Source organism: Anabrus simplex, chromosome 7, assembly GCF_040414725.1.
Source record: "Anabrus simplex isolate iqAnaSimp1 chromosome 7, ASM4041472v1, whole genome shotgun sequence".
NCBI lineage: Eukaryota > Metazoa > Arthropoda > Insecta > Orthoptera > Tettigoniidae > Anabrus > Anabrus simplex.
The window spans coordinates 129,488,497-129,506,082 of NC_090271.1; the positions used below are offsets into that span (position 1 = coordinate 129,488,497).

A 17,586-nucleotide genomic window follows, 5' to 3' on the forward strand; every position below is an offset into this window, starting at 1 on the left:
AGCGGGAAAAACTGTCCAAAATCGGGAGTCGTCCACCTAAATCGGGAAAGTTGGCAGGTATGAACTTAGCAGTGAAATGAAATGGTGTATGGCTTTTAGTGCCGGGAGTGTCCGAGGACAAGTTTGGCTCACCAAATGCAGGTCTTTTGATTTGACACCCGTAGGTGACCTGCACGTCATGATGAGGATGAAATGATGATGAACACAACACATACACCCAGCCGCCCTGCCAGAGAAATTAACCAATTATGGTTAAAATTCCCGACCCTGCCAGGAATTGAACCCGGGACCCCTGTGACCAAAGCCAGCATGCTAACCATTTAGCCATGGAGCCGGACAACTTAGCACTAATAGTGTTAGTAAAAACTGGGAACTAACGAGATTTTTAGCCAAATCTTACAGATGTTGAGAACATTACTATGACTTGGACATCAGTAATTTTTTTTTCTCCTAGTTGCTTTACGTCGCACCGACACAGATAGGTCTTATGGCAACGATGGGATAGGAAAGGCCTAGTGTGCTACGTTGGGCTCGCGGCTGTGGCCTTAAGGTACAGCCCCAGCATTTTCCTGGTATGAAAATGGGAAACGACGGAAAACCATCTTCAGGGCTGCCGACAGTGAGGTTCGAAACCACTATCTCTCGGATGCGAGCTCACAGCTGCGCGCTCCTAACCGCGCGGTCATCAGTAAATTGTGATCAATGTCTAGTCCATCACAGCCATATTTTATTTTGTTAATTCTTTTTAATTATTGTTAACTAGTGGTAACATTTTATTGGTGCAAAATATTTTAATGATCAAACTGTTTATATGAAAGTTCAATGTAAAGACTTAACCTTGAGAAATTTGTTCAAATGAGGCTGAAGATCGAAACATGTCCCTGTTAGTGTTGTATTGTAATAAAACATCCTTCTAGAGACAAACAATTTTATGTATTGAATTAGGTGGAAAATAAAACAAGAATTGTACAAACTAGCAGTGTTACGAAAATGTTACAAATTTGAGGCCGGGAAGACTTGGGAGTAACGAAATGAGCTGCTAGACTACGTGATATCAAATACAGTAGAGATAATACAAGACAGTCTGCGAGATATCGAGGGGCAACGATTAGAGCTCTGTCTAGCGGAGTGGCCTGGAGTTACTGATTCTGTCGTAAGAGCACGTGTATTTGTTTGTAAAGTTTTTGGTGTTATTTATGCATTTTCAATAAGTAAATAGTAGTGTGTGTCATTCCTTTATATCTTCTCTCAACATGAGTGGAAAGATATCTACTGTGTTTAGCTGCAATAACTATGAAGTGCAGAAGGAGTCACAGTCTTTCTTCAGTTTCCCTCGTGAAAAGAAAACGTAAGTAAATATTGTGTTTGCATATATATATATATATTTTCCAGTGACAAAGATATTTTTATAGTACTTCCTAAACTTCTGACCTGTGTGACCCATATTTTAACTAGCCTAAAATATAAGCAGCTTATTTTATTGTATAGTGAAGCAGTTAACCTTCAATACCGATGTGTTGTTGTAGGTGTGAATTGTGGGTTTAGAAATGTAAGAGAAGCGACTTCAGTAAGGTATATATGAAAGGACGTTACGCTTGAATAAGAATTATACGATCTGTTCAGATCATTTTTTCAGGTCAGCGACTTTAGAAAACCCCGACTATAGAGCTCCAAGTAGCCTACGCAGTGGCCTACACAGTATGCAGTAGCCATGCGTCTTGGTAGGGTGTGCTATTTACCAACTGACGAGCCCAACTTGGCACACTGGGGAAAAATGCTGGCAACCAGGAATGAGTTAGCTGTAAAATTTGTAACGTCCAATAATGGACCAATTATAGTGGTATTATATAGTGAAGTGTATGTTAAATTCTTACCCCAATTGTACGTAAATATTCCTCGAAACATAACTATTGATAGCATTTTCATGCTTTCCTTTATTTTATCCCTCTCCTCAGATTAAAGCCGTGATCTATACCAACACAGAATCTCCCAAAAAATGAAACATCAAATGCTACCGAACCTTCCAAAAGGGGTAGTCCTTCCAAGAGAAAAAGACTGAAATGTGCCGATCTGTTTATTGACAAGTGTTTTAATGTGATGATACGTTTTTATAAATATAGATATAAATATAGATATAGATAAATATAGACAAATCAAACCGGAAACATTCAGGCAGGAATACTAAAGCAAAAAAGTAATGCATAAATGAAAGATCAAGCCCTTTAACATCTTGATTTTATGTCTAATTTCAGTCATTAAATAATAACCTGTTAAATAATTCTTCTTTCATTTATCCAGAATTGCATTAGCAACTTTGAAGTTAATATCTTAAAACATTCTTTCTAGACGTAATTTATTTAACCATTTCCGTATATGAATTTCCATAGATATTTGAATTTAGCGTTAATTTCCAGGTCATGCCACTAGGAGTGCCACTTGCGAATTGTGTCCCATTTTAACAAGGCTAAGTCTGGAAGTGTCATGTGTTGTCTATACTGTATCTGGTGGTAGGCTCTAAGCTGCCAGTAGAGAGCTGGTGTGGAATGACATTAGTAGATTTAAAAAAGCTAATAACCTATTAAATAATTCTTCTTTCATTTATCCAGAATTGCATTAGCAACTTTGAAATTCTTATCTTAATAACATTTTCCTTTTAGACATAATGTATTTAGCCATTTGCGTATATGAATTTCCATAGATATTTGAATTTAGCGTGAATTTCCAGGTCATGCCACTTGTGAATTGTGTCCCATTTTAACAAGGCTAAGTCCGGAAGTGTTGTGTGTTGTCTATACTGTATCTAGTGGTAGGCTCCAAGCTGCCAGTAGAGAGCTGGTGTGGAATGACATTAGTAGATTTAAAAAAAAGCTAATAACCTGTTAAATAATTCTTCTTTCATTTATCCAGAATTGCATTAGCAACTTCGAAATTCTTATCTTAATAACATTTTCCTTTTAGACATAACGTATTTAGCCATTTGCGTATATGAATTTCCATTGATATTTGAATTTAGCGTGAATTTCTAGGTCACACCACTAGGAACGCCACTTGCGAATTGTGTCCCATTTTCACAAGGCTAAATCCGGAAGTGTCGTGTATTGTCTATACTGTATTTGGTGGTATGCTCCAAGCTGCCAGTAGAGAGCTGGTGTGTGTGGAATGACATTTGTAAATTTTAAAAAAAGCTTGAAAGAAGTTTTTAAAAGTACAAAAAATCACAATATGAAAAAAAGTTGGAATTCAACAGAACAAATTGTGGCAAATATTTATTTATACAGAGAGGAAGTATGAATCAGAATAATTTACCAAGGGAAATGTTTAATGAATTACCGACTTCTTTGCAATAATTTCAGAAAAGACTAGGTAAACTGATAAGAAATTGCCACTTGGGCAACAGCCCTAGATGCAGATTAGTGGTGATTGATTGATCTTCGATCTTCCCCTTCAATGGCAACGAACACCATGAACAACATGGCAGACTACTGTGAAGAATGTGAAGCAAGCTGTGATTCCTGTCCGTACGCCCCATACACTAGCAACACTGTGAAGTACATGTCATACACTTTCAAATGTGTGCATTAGATTTCCAGTAGTGGCATTTATCGGCCATGTGAGCTACTGCTAAAAAAGCCTGGGCTGATCTATAGGCAATGTTTTTCTTTTGCCTGTACCTTCAAACCCTGATACATGATGACAGCATAAGTAATATCACCATAATAAGGAAGCTTTTACTCTCTGGAAATACTGATATCCTCGAACTTTTACAAAAGCATGTTTCAGATCTACTGGAAGTTTTGTGCGTGGTACCCCTGCAATCTGCCACTTCGTGCCAACTGCTTGTTTTCTAACTTGCTTATATGATGTTTAATTACCTCCAATAGTGTAAAGATATATAAATACATGAAAGATGATGAAATACACAAAGCTTTAACATTAAGTGATCTATCAGAGAGGAACTGATCAACTGATGATATTGACGATTTTTCATCTTCTGACAACAGTGAAGAAATTTCTTAAGCCCACTGCCTAGACAATGCCATATGACAAATGTAGCTCCAACACAGGTAGGCATAATTCCTAGTAGTTCTGATGGTGAATGTGGACAATCAGATCTTTCCTCTGAATCTATTGATAGTTTGAACAGGGACTGGGAAGAAGTTACACGACACTAATAATCTGCCTAATGGTTTGGTTATCATTCAAGGACCAAAACCTGTGCCACCATACTGCACTATTGGCTTTATCTTCTTGTTCAAAATCAATTTAATTTTTTCACAAATGCATCATAAACATGATAAAAATATACTATGAAGTCAAATGTTAGATTAAATGTTTCAAAAATTTAATGTTTAAAAAAAAATGAAAATTAAACTTTGTAACAATAATGGTGGCACTCACATGTTCTCTATTCACTGTGTGTTATGGAAGACAAAAGAGCCTCCAAAAATGTAAGTAGGAGAATATTTTCCTCAGTATGTGCATTTTCATTAAAATTGTCTTGGCATTATTAGGTCTGCAATCACCAACACGAGTAATATCTTTTATCTTGGTTTAAAGCTAAAAACAGTTACCTTTGTACTCACCAACAACATTACCTTAGATATTGATTATTATCTCGGTTTTAAATTTTACCGGAGAAAGACTGGCCAGCAAAACAAGAAATCTAAGGTAATAGCCTTTCAAGATGGCAGCTCATAGATGGCTGGAATATTTAATGAAAGAGAAAATCAGAGCAACAAAGAATATAACCAAGATTATGCAATAAAATGTCCCGACTGGATAAAATTGAACGCCCTACATACTGACACTGACTTTGAAACACATTTTAGGTTATTTAAAGCTCGACATTATCAGTGTTATCCTTGATCGAACAAAACATGGAATTTCCAACACATAGGTAAACCTAAGGTGAATTCTCGATTATAGCTTTTATCTTGTAGGTACACGAATAGATGACTTTTTAATGAAGAATTAAAGCACTGACTTATTTTTCAAATGAAATATACAATGTGTTCTTGTCTGGCCAGGTTATCCTGCTAAGGTATGGAGTAGACCGTACAGCCAGCGACTCAACGCCGAGTGTTGGGCGGCGGGAAATAACCTGACACCCTAAAGGAGCCAACGGCTTATGGCGGAGGAGCTCCCTTAGGAAGGTGATGGTCCCTTAGTGGAGGAAATGCCACTAGAATCCATCAGGTAGCGTCTGTACTTCATGTTAGGAGCGGCTACCAACAGCGTCTGTTCTCCATGTTAAGGGCGGCTGAGTCTACACCAGTGAAGGCAAGGGGAAACCACACCGGTATAAATTCCCAGGAAATCACTATGGCGAGAAATCAGAAAGAAACGGCCCCTAGTCCCGGGCAGCCCTTAAATGGGCGAGGATTGCTAAGAATCTCCAGGCTCAAATTAGTGAATTCCGCAATAAGAATGGGGACTTGGAACGTCAGAAGTCTCTATGCAGCTGGCAAGCTTGACAATCTTATCAAGGAATGGTTAGATTAAGAACACCATTAATGGGAATTAGTGAAGTTCACTGGCCTGGTGCAGGTAAATGTCATCGTGATGATGGTACATTCTATTACTCTGGTAGCAAAGATAATGATAAAGATCATAGAAATGGAGTCGGAATATTTATAAATTCTGAACTTACGAAGTATCAGTAAATATGTTGGCAGATGGTCCACCTAGTCAATACTATTTATTTATTTATTTACCTTTCACCTTAACATCTAGTACATGTTTCGAGAATATTATGCATTCTCTTCCTCAGCTAGTGGATTAAAATTCAGTATACAATAAGACCTGACTAAAATAGGGGGGGGGGGGGCGGAGGCCCATTAAAAATTCAAAACAATGAGTATTACAATGTAACACTTAAAAATTTAGATAGTACAAACATAGAATTAAAATCCCATTTTGTCAAGTACAAATTAAAAACACAATATAGTAATATCTAATTAAATACAACGTCTTGTGATGATATGCATTCACAGTGTCCTTGAAGTTGCCTTGCGTAGTTCAAAAAAGTTGAGTTTTGACAAAATACCCTCCTGTAAAAAAAAGGAATATTTCTTTCCTATATTCTGAAGTGGTAGAAAACTGAGAGAAGCCACTCGAAACTATCATCAGTACAACGTTATAGCTTGGTCATTTATAACGCAGTCATAGAGCTGGGTCATTCGTGAAAGCAGTAGTTTACAGGAGGGTATTTTGTCAAAAATTATGGAGGAACCTGTGTTTGTCAAATGTGAGCCAGCATGGTCTTCAGATATAAAAGAAGAAGCCTCAAATTTTTATCCCTGAGCATTCTAATAGGATGCTTTCTTCTTATGAACTGCACCCATTGGTTTTAAGGATCATCCTATTTGTAGAAACTTTCCTTATATATTAGTGAAATTTTGAAATTGACTCACATACTGGCAGGAAAATTGTCAACTTTTGTTAGAAATAATACCTCTGAAACCAGAAACCAAATCAGAGTTAACACAGCCAGGGCCGACACAGGTGAATGCATTTGAGCATTCTGCAGGTGTTGAGGAGGAAATGTTTATAGAACAACATCAACCTGTTCCAAATATCAAAGAAGAAAACAAACCATTTAACCTATTTTCAACCTGGCTGCATAATACATCTATCAACCGAAGATAATGGCAGGACTCCAAGTTTTAATGCAACTTCATTTAATCTTGTACAAATCCAATTGAACTACGCAAGGTACTATTGCCATTCCTAGGATACCGTAAATTCACATCATTATACGACGCTGTGTCCAATATTTTAATTTAAATAGACATCATTTTAACACCCATTAAACGGTGGATATCGGCAGGACTTCAAGTTTTAATGCAATTTCATTCATTCCTAACTCAACTTTTTTGAACTACATAAGGCAACTTCAAGGACACTGTGAATGCATATCATCACAAGACGTTGTATTTAATTAGACATTACTATATTGTGTTTCTAATTTGTACTTGACAAAATGGGATTTTAATTCTATGTTTGTACTATCTAAATTTTTAAGTGTTACATTGTAATACTCATTGTTTTGAATTTTTAATGCCCCCCCCTATTTTAGTCAGGTCTTATTGTATACTGAATTTTAATCCACTAGCTGAGGAAGAGAATGCACAATATTCTTGAAACATGTACTAGATGTTAAGGTGAAAGGTAAATAAATAAATAGTATTGACTAGGCGGACCATCTTCCAACATATTTACTGTTACTAAGTCAATACGGATCCAATCCCGACCATCATGGTCAAGATTATAAATAATAACTTACGAAGTATGTCAGCAACTTTGTACTAGTCTCTGATCAAATCATGTTATTACAGCTTTCATGCTCACCTTTTAACGTAAACATCTTGCAGATATATGCTCCAACAACGGACAAAAAGTATGACGACGAAGTAGAAACATTCTATGAACAACTTGGAACTGTTCTTAAAGACCTGAAGAAGGATGAAATAACTGTCATAATGGGTGATTTCAACGCAAAAATTGGTCAAGGGCGTCGTTTCCGACTTGGTAGGCAAATTTGGGCTTGGTAATGCAATGACCGGGGAGAAAAGCTGTATGAATTTTGTGTAGAACATCAAATGGTTCTCACCAATACATGGTTCAAACTTCCAAAACGTCATTTATACACATGGAAAGCTCCTAAAAATGATCCTCAGAATCCTGACTCAACAAGGAACCAAATTGATTACATTCTGATAAATAAGAGTTTCAGAAATTCCATCAAAAGAGTCGCAGCATATCGAGGAGCAGATATTTCCTCGGATCATAATCCATTGATAGCTAACGTAAGAGTTCGTCTGAAAATCATGAAGAATAAGCCTAGAAGAAAGGTACTAAATGCCCCTAATCTACAAAATTGTGAGACTCGGCAGAAAATTGCTCAGGATTTGAATAGGCATTTAAAAGAAATCAATACCAATAACTGTGAAACAGCAAATGATTTGTGGAATCAGTTTAAAAGTCGGGTAGAGGTACTTCTTCAAAACAAAGATCAAAAGATACATCCAATGAAGAAAAAGAAATGGATGACAGATGATATTCTTGAACTAATGGAACAACGAAGATTAGTAAAAAATGATGCAGAGGAATACAAAAATTACAACGCCACATAAGGAAAGAAATACGTGCTGTGAAAGAGAACTGGATGAAAGAACAATGTGTGGAAATTGAAATCTTTCACTCTAAACATGATCTGTTCAATATACATCGAAAATTAAAGAAAATAGCTGACATGTACAGAAAACGTAACCTTTCTGTACTGGTTGATGCCACAAACAGGCCTATTATTAATGAAGAAGAAGTTCTAAATACTTGGGAAAATTATCTGATAGAACTTTTCTGTGATCAGAGAGGTGAGGAAACTAACCAACGTGCTAATTGTGAAGGCCCTGACATTCTTAAATCAGAAGTGCTATATGCTGTGAAAGTTTCAAAAAGCAAGAAATCACCAGGTCCAGATAACATCCCTGTAGAACTTCTTAAAATGGTTGACAAAGACAATATCCAATTCTTGGTAAAGTTGTTCAATAATATATATAATACTGGAGACCTCCCATCTGACTGGCTGTTATCTACATTCATCACGTTGCCAAAGAAGCAAAAGGCATGTAAGTGTAATGATTATAGGCTAATAAGCCTCATGAGCCACACACTTGAAGTATTCCTTCGTGTAATACATAACAGAATCAAGACTAAGTGCGAACAAGACCTCGACGAAACACCGTTTGGGTTCAGAAATTCTTTTGGTACAAGGGAAGCATTGTTTGCGCTAAATATCCTAATTCAGAACAGTCTAGATCAATAGCAAGAAGTGTTTGCTTGTTTAATTGATTTTGTAAAGGCATTTGACAGAGTACAACATCCAAAACTTGTAGAACTCCTAAAGGATATAGAAGTTGACAGCAAAGATATCCGCATTATTGAAAACCTTTACTGGAGACAAAAGGCCATTGTCCGAATCGGAAATCAAACTACAAACGAGATAGCTATCCAAAGAGGAGTTAGACAAGGTTGTTTTTTGTCTCCATTGTTATTCAACCTTTACTCGGATAACATTTTCAAAACACCTTTAGAAAATCAACAATATGGAATAAAAGTAAATGGTGGCATAATTAACAACATAAGATATGCAGATGATACAGTCATCTTGTGTGACAATTTTGAAGGTCTCCAACTCCTGCTCAATAATATTAGTGCAGTAAGTGAGGACATGGGACTAAAAATAAATGTAAACAAGACCAAGTTCATGATCTTCAGCAGACGTGCCAATGCTGAGGCAATCTTACAACTAAAAAACCGACAGATTGAGAGAGTAACCACTTTTAAATATCTGGGTGCCATTGTCACTGAACAACTTGATCCTGAGAAAGAAGTGAAACAGAGGATAGCAATAGCACGAAAAATATTTACAAAAATGAAATCTTTCTTTTGCAATGACTACTTAAATTTAAAACTCAGACAGAGGATGGTCATGTGCTATATATGGTCAGCCTTTGAAATGTGGATCCACCGTAGGATGCTCAGGATTTCGTGGGTTGCACGACTAACGAACCAAGAAGTACTCAGAAGGGCAAGAGCAAGTCGAGAACTCGTTCAAACAATAAAACTCCGGAAGATCTCTTACCTTGGCCACATCCTTAGAAATGACTGTTACCTCATCTTACAGCGGATTGTACAAGGCAAAATACAGGGTTGAAGAGGTGTCGGGAGAAGGCGAACATCATGGCTTGGAAACATCAAAAAATGGACTGGAATTCACAGTGTTGAAAGACTTTTCCACCTAGCAAGAGATCGTACTGCATTCGCTACAGTGATCACCAATGTCAGGGGGACCTGATACGGTACTATGAAGAAGAAGAAGATACAATGTGTAGGCTATATTTATTTTCTTATTCTTGATGATGCTTCCTTCCTCGTTTCTGGTCAATAGCAGACATAATTTATGATAAATTATTTGCAAACTCCGAAAGAAGTCAAAACTTGTTTACATTTTGATAGTGGCGGCAGCATGTAGTCATTTGTTTTCCGTGCATCAGTATGAAAAATTGAACGTTCAAATTCAAATGAAAACTTAGTTTTGGTAAACTGAGATAATAAATTCTGTGGTGAATACCAAAGCGAGTGTTATCTGAGGTAATGACATTATCTGAGTTTTGGAAATCTAAGATAACAGCAAAAGTAATTGATGTAGGTGAATACAGGCCTTAGTGCAACCACTACATTTCAGCCTGGCATCAAAAGGGTTAAAATATAAAATAGAAAATAGATTATTTTTCTATACAAATATATATTGCAGCAGAAACACTGGTCTACATTGGTTTCGAAGTATTCCAAACTTTAAAATACGCGCCGCGCACCAGCAGCAGCTGGCTACAGCGAACGTGTGGTGAGTGACGTAGGAGCCAGCTCCAACTCGCCAAGGCTGTTACGTTACTCGTCGAATTTTCCATACCCTCTACCCTTAATAAATTGTATATTAATTATGATAAGAACATAAGAGTAACATCACCGTACACCCAATTTTAATGCCTAGCATACTACAAAGTTTCATTAAAATCCACCATGGATTAAGAAAGTTATTGAAAGAGGAATGAAACATCTGCAGTCTCCATGACTCCAGTATAAAAGAGACGTGGGAATGGGACACAAATTAGTCTTGTTCCACAGTCGAACCTGTACGGTTGGCTGCTGGTGGTTGTCATTGCTACGATATGTTGAAGTTATAGAGTAGAAGTCTTAGATACTCTGCACAAATAATGATGAGAACACATACTTAATACTTCTCTGTCTACAGACTTAGCTGTGTAGTTAGCAAGTGCAATACTTCTGAACATTTTTCAAGTGACTAAGATCTTGTGTATCAGAACTTACAATTCTTACGTTCATAAACTGTGCATCGATACTTAGAATTTTCGAGAACAAAACTTTGAAATACTAGTAACTTTCTTAACTTGACAGTGCTGGTGTTCGTGAGAAATAGTTTCACATTACCTGTGAACTTAGGACATTACCTGAACGAAACCGATTTTCACTATTCAGAGATTAAGTTAACAATATTATTCCACGTCTTTAAAAACAATCTTGCGAATTAACAGGACTAATTTTGCTCAATAGTTTGTATTCTAACAGTGTTGTATACAAATGTAAAGGTGTGTGTGAATGGGACTAATTTCATATGTTACGCATTTTACTTCTAATACCCAGTTGAAGTGATTGTCATTTAACCCAGTGTGAATAATATTTCTATAGCATCAAGCAGCATTCATTTCAATGAATATACTCTCCAAATAACTGTAAATAGAATCAAAGTGATTTTGAAACCCTGGAGGACCTGGTAAGCGTTTGCGTCCTCAATTCCCGGAACATTTAGAGCACTAATTACCATTGTTTTTTGTGTGCTTAATTTCACAAGTGCTAGTGGTATTAGGAAGCAGCCAGATTTGATTCCATTAACAATCGGCTGCAAAAATCTTGTTTTTTGTCTCAAGTCACTAGTGCAGTTCACTTTAAAGAATTGTCTCGTGTTTGATTCCATTGACATTCAGCATGAAATACGAGCATTTCTTTAAACCCTTCATGGGAACAGTGAAAATCAATTATAAATTTCACCTCCTTACTCGTCCATCCTACAAGTCCAGGGGACTTACACATGTGCTTGCTTCATTATTCCACGCGAATGAAACCTGAAACTTGAACTCTGAGACCTTCCAGAACATTTGGAACTTCAAGACCGTCCAGAGCAATCCTCGAGGGACTGGTACGTGGTTCCGTGCTGTCGAGAGATGTTGGTGAGGACAGGAGGAACAGCGGTTCAACGCAGGACATCTCCAACTGTACTGAGGTGATATAATCTTGACTTTGTTTAATAAATCAGCAGTTTAAAATAGACATGAACTTCATTCAAAGTAAAACCCTTTCACTCTGCACCCGCTCCAATTTAATGTACCATACACGCCTTGGGTTCATCTTATGCTCTTCAAGCACAAAGTACGTGTATTTCCTATTACAATATATATAATATTCAGAATTTTTAAACTTGAGTATGTGATTCATTATAATATACATAACAATTTTATACTAAACAATTTCTGCAAATTCTTGTATATGAGGGAGCAAGATTAACTCTTCTCCATACATCTTCATTATAGACTGTTGTGCCTTTCAGCGTTCAATCTGCAAGCTTCTGTGAATTTACTTAATGCCGCCAAAATCTTCTATCTGTAAACAGTGTTGTGGTCTCGTTTAGTCTAACCATAGTCTTCTTGGTCTCCCTCTACTTCTCTTACCATCCACGGCCGAGTCCATTATTCTCCTGGGTACCCATCCTCATCTATTCACCTCACATGACCTCACCACTGAAGCTGGTTTATGCATACAACTTCATCAATCAAGTTAATTCCTAACTATCTCCCTATTCTGATTGCCCTCCTGCCTTTGTTTCCACCTGTGTGTACCAGTGATCATTCCCGATACTTTCATGTCTGTTACTTATAATGACATAGTTCCGACAAGTTATTTAAAATGACATTTCATTGCATACACTAAAAATACATTTATTTTCCAACAAACAATTCCATGTTTCTTTACTGACTACCTGACAATATTCATAAAGAAAATCCTATTAACTACTGACTAAAAATAAAGCTTGTTTATGTGAAAATCCTTTAACCAAGTGCTCTCTAAATACATTCAACCAATATAATTTCACAGGTGTATTAATAAATAACAGAACTATACTCTTTCCTAACAATCAATCTCAAAACACGATCTTTTTCTAAATATGAAGAAAATTTTGTGCTTTTGTCTTACCTCGACCTTGGAACGACTACGCAAGGATGAATTTGATGCCGTGCTCTGAACTGATACTCGACTGCTACAAAATGCTCCTTCCAGCACCACCTGCAACTCATAGTCATTAAACTACACTGGAGTTATACAGTACTAAACTCTCAAAAGCACACTGAAAGATATTTAAGAGAAAAGGAACAGGGCTATATATATATTTATTGAACGAATCAACGACTTCCCGCAATTACGGGTTGCCACAATGGACAAAGTAAAGCATATCAGGATAGATAGTGTTCTTATCACATAGAAATACAGCGATGATATGGACTTTTTAGGTTATGGAGGTCCGAACACATGAGATTTCAGGATTTGTACAGATCCATGTATGGTGGTGGTAACTATTCTTTCGATGCTGTTCATAGGCAGGTCGAATTTCTTCCAGAATTCTATGAACAAGGCAGGTATTGTGCCACAAGCACCAATCATTAGGCCAATAATCTCTACTTCATTCAGCTGGTATTTACTTTAGTAGAACGGAATGGTGGGCGCGTAAATGTTCTGCTTTTCAAAATGAACTCAGTAGACTGGCCGACATGGTGCTCGAATCGGATGGTCAGATCGATAATGAAGCCTTTCTTATCGTTATCTTTAAAGGCAAGAATGTCAATTCGTCTTGTACTCCCTGTCGTAGCCAACCGTGGACTTCTTCATACACACGGAAGTTTTTGCTACGGAGTTCTTCTGCAATAAGTGATCTTATCTTGTGATGACCTGAGTTTCTCAGTACTTCGCCGTAGGGGCAAGAACCCAGAACGTAAGCCAGTGTTTCTTTCTCTCTGACACATCTGCGACAGAGGTTTCCGTCCTGAGTTCTGCCCGGGATAGCTCGTACTGCAGAAACATTTGATGTCATCTTGATTGCCTCTCGCCATTCGCTACAAGAAAGTCCCTGGTAATGCCTAATCCAATTATTGGTCGGAGTGTACTCTTTATACAACTCTACACCGATCCCCTTCTGAGGCAAAGAGCACCAAGTTGCCATTTCACGACTTCTTAGTTCTTATAATACCAATACAATGGTCCGTTATTGGACATTATAAATTTTCCTGCTAACTCATTCTTGGTTGCCTTCGTTTCGCCCTCGTGTGCTAAGTTGGGCTCATCAGTTGGGACTTAACACACCTCCCAAGATGCAAGGCTAGTGCATACCATGGAGGCTACCGCATAGGCTACTTTAAGTCACCAGCAGTGCCAATGCACTATGAGAGCTATGTCTCATTTCCAAAAATTGATGCCTGCCTGGCCATCAGATGATATAGATGTTGATTCCCATAGGGAACTTAAAATATTTGTCCTGAATTTATAATGTCCAATAACGGACCATTATATTGGTATTATAAATTTACTCATTCAGAACAAATATTTTAAGTTCCCTATGGGAATCAACATCTATATCATTCTTAGTTCTTGGCGAATTTTTCTTGGATTTGGAAGGTCACTGCCTTTATTGGAGAATCGGTTAATATCTGTGATGTTGAGGGCCTGTAGTCAATGCGTCGTTTCGGATGTCAGATCACGCATTTTAAAAACGTAGCTAATTGCTGGCTCGGCGAAGAACGTTGCATGCGCTTGTTTGTTGCAGATGTACTTCCCAGCTTGCTTTGAAAAGCCCAAGGCCTTTGAATCTTAAATCAGATGTACTCATGGGCGGTTTTCAGGAAGCTAAGAGGTACTTGTCTAATTTCAGCAGTCTGAAAAGCATACACGAGAGTAGGGCTCACTGCTTTGTTCAAAACGATGAACTCTTGATCTGCCTTTAACAAAGGTGAGGCTGTAAGCACATCTAACTTCTTGTGCAAGGTTTTTAAAGAAGTGTTTGCATCAAAAGTGAGTGTTTCGTTAAAAGAGATGCCACGGTATCGAATTTAATCTCTTTCTTTAATAGTACTGATCCTCAAATTGTCGTGAATATCAAACACTCCGTCCATGGGTTTCCCCTTTTCAATACATATGCCCACACATTTGTTGGCATTTATCTGTAGACCGATTTCCTGGTACAACGTGATAGCGATGCATGTCAACTCAAGAGCTGCTTCTTTATTTTTGCCAACAATGACTGTGTCATCGGCGAATCCAACAATACTAAGAGGGGGCAATTCTGCAGAAACTGCCAGAGATTAAAATATTTTAAATATAGTGGAACTTTGTTAATTCAAATATTTAAAATTTTAATTTGTAAATAATTCTAACTGTTCTTGCAATCCCTTAGCATTCCTAAATAACACAATGCATGTTTAATTAGAATATTACATTGTTTAATTCAAAGTAAATAATACCATATTACAACTCGTATAGTTTCAAAAAATTATGTTTAAGGATGATGGAATGAAGTCTGGACGGAAGAGAAAAGCATCATGGAACTATGCTGGTGTTGGCAATTGAACTGTAGTTGTTGCAAAACTAAGAAAAAGTTCAAGCTCTTGACTGCCTGAGGCCACGTTCCTTGAGCAGTCCTCTAGGTAGTACAAATTTCAGTAATTGGAAAAATCCGCTATTTTGTTCTCGATTCGGAACTCCACATGGAGTTGACTGACAGATGATGAAATGAGTATAGCATTGAGGTCAGCTTGGTTTATTTAAATTGTGAAGTGTATTGTGTTGTATTCAGAACCATTTGCAAGTTTTTCCATCATGCCTTTGCTTAAAAGAAAACACAGTTTTATTGTTTTGCCATGTTCTACTGTCACTGCAACTTGAACCACCACTGAAAAAGGAGAGATTGTTTTGAATTCGAGATTTGGGTAAGTACGGCATGGGAGAATACTTAATTCAAATTCACATTTGATTCAAATTTTTTTCTTGACCGTTCAGGTCTGAATTATTGAAGTTCTACTATGTAATTAGTGCTAAATGTCTCAAGACTAAAAAATTGGTAATAACATTAGCATACTGAAATTAATCAACTGGAATAATGAAATTAATACAAAAAGGTAAATTCAGCTTTCAAGGAGCAACTACCTGTTCTACCTGTTCTTCCTTATTTATTTCTCTCTTTAGTTCAAGAATGAGTTCTTTATTTTGTACAGGTTTCACCATTCTTCACGGTAAATCATTTGCACTGGAGTTAAAATCATTGCAGTCATCCTCAAAGTGAAAGTGATTCAAAATAATATATAACTGGACAGGGTAACATTCGATACAGTCTCTCAAATGAGTAATAAGTGGTAAGCAAGGAATTAAACCTGGGTAACATGGATAGTGATAACCAACTAAAGTGTCCTCCTTGCCATGCTACATTGCTACATGTGTGCATGATAGTCCTCTTGCGTTGTGAATGTCTTTTCTAAACAACTAAATTTTCAACTGTAAGTACAGCTTGCCTAGTCTTAACGAAAATGTTAGAGCAACTGGTTAGTTTTAGCTCAGGTTGTACAGTTCAAGTTTTGACAAGTCACAGATTGGTGGCTTAATCTACAATAGTATCATTAATAGTGTTACAAATAAAATTCAGTTTGTTTCATTACTCCAATTTATTTCAGGATGACCCATTAAATACGCACACACACACATGTATACCCACACAATTCTACTTAACCATGAATAGCTACACTCACTAACTGCTAGTTTCTCTCCTCCTTATGGCATGGTAGGTGGTCCAGCCCGTTGCTATACCTGCGGACGCTTAATCCTTACTTTCACTTCCCGAAGTCCAGTCCCCTCATACAGCAGCTGTACGTAGACTGCTGGATCTGAACACACGACTACGGGCCACTCAACACACGACGATTGTTCTTTGGTTCAACTCCACAGACAGTCCAGTAATTCACACAGTCACATACAGTGAACAACTAAACAGCTCAACAGTATTCAACAGCAGAACGATACAACAGCGAACATTAGCACAGCACACCTTCATATTCGCAATAGAGTTTCCCTCGCTGACCCACACCAAGCCTCAGTCCACAGAAATACATGAACACAGTACAGTCTTCTGTTTCATCATCTCCAGCCCACCCTCTCACTGGTCTTTCCGACACCACAACAACAGATCCTGGTTCAGTCCTCGGTGGGACAATAACGACAGCCAACACCTCTGTCGCCCTCAGCCCAGCCACCAAACCCCAACACACCGAGTCTCACAGTGACTCCACCGTGGAGTCCAACACTGACTTTAGCTCCACCGCGGAGCCTGTCACTGTCCGCGGCTAGCCTCCCCTTTTATAGCTCGGGTGATTTGAACCAGAACTTTTGCAAGGTGACTACAGAGGCAGAATATTCCAGTTGAATCTCCAAGAAACTCACAGGTAAGCCGGCCAACGAGAACAATACACGGAAAAGCCGGCCCCACCCCACAAGCCGGCTGGGAGATCCCAGGTCGTGTGAGTCACTAGCCCCTTCCTGGAAGTACCGAAAGGGGCTACCATGGGGCTGGCACGTAACAATAGCCACAATGTCTGGCTTCATAGCTAAATGGTTAACATGCTGACCTTTGGTCTAAGACAGCAGCGTCCAAGGTCGGTCCGCACTGTGCAGACAGTGTGTCTTGGAAGAGCAATTGTGCATCCCCTCCCTTACCATACGTCCTTCCTTCCCCTCCAGTCCTTGCGGTGGGGGAGTGTCCTTGTTCAAGAAATGTTTATAGGTGAAATGTTAGGCGACGAATGTATTTTTCAGTAAACGTTGCGAGAACTTATTGTTCATGAAATATTATTTTCAATTAATCAAATTGCTTGTCATATGAAGGGAGGGGCTAGGAAAGAATGGAAAAAATTTTCC

At 37.9% G+C, this 17,586-nt stretch overlaps 1 protein-coding gene across 6 annotated transcripts in view; it reads right to left on the bottom strand.

The window, feature by feature from the left end:
* Positions 1–17,586, bottom strand: part of LOC136877349 (uncharacterized) — a 264,500-nt gene that overhangs the window by 59,452 nt on the left and 187,462 nt on the right. For 5 of the 6 annotated variants that reach the window (XM_067151316.2, XM_067151313.2, XM_067151315.2 and 2 more), the window contains one exon: positions 12,832–12,942. In XM_067151316.2, the coding sequence (XP_067007417.2) occupies positions 12,832–12,942 (111 nt within the window). The remainder of the gene's footprint in view (positions 1–12,831; positions 12,943–17,586) is intronic. The other variant, XM_067151317.2, reaches the window with a different exon arrangement.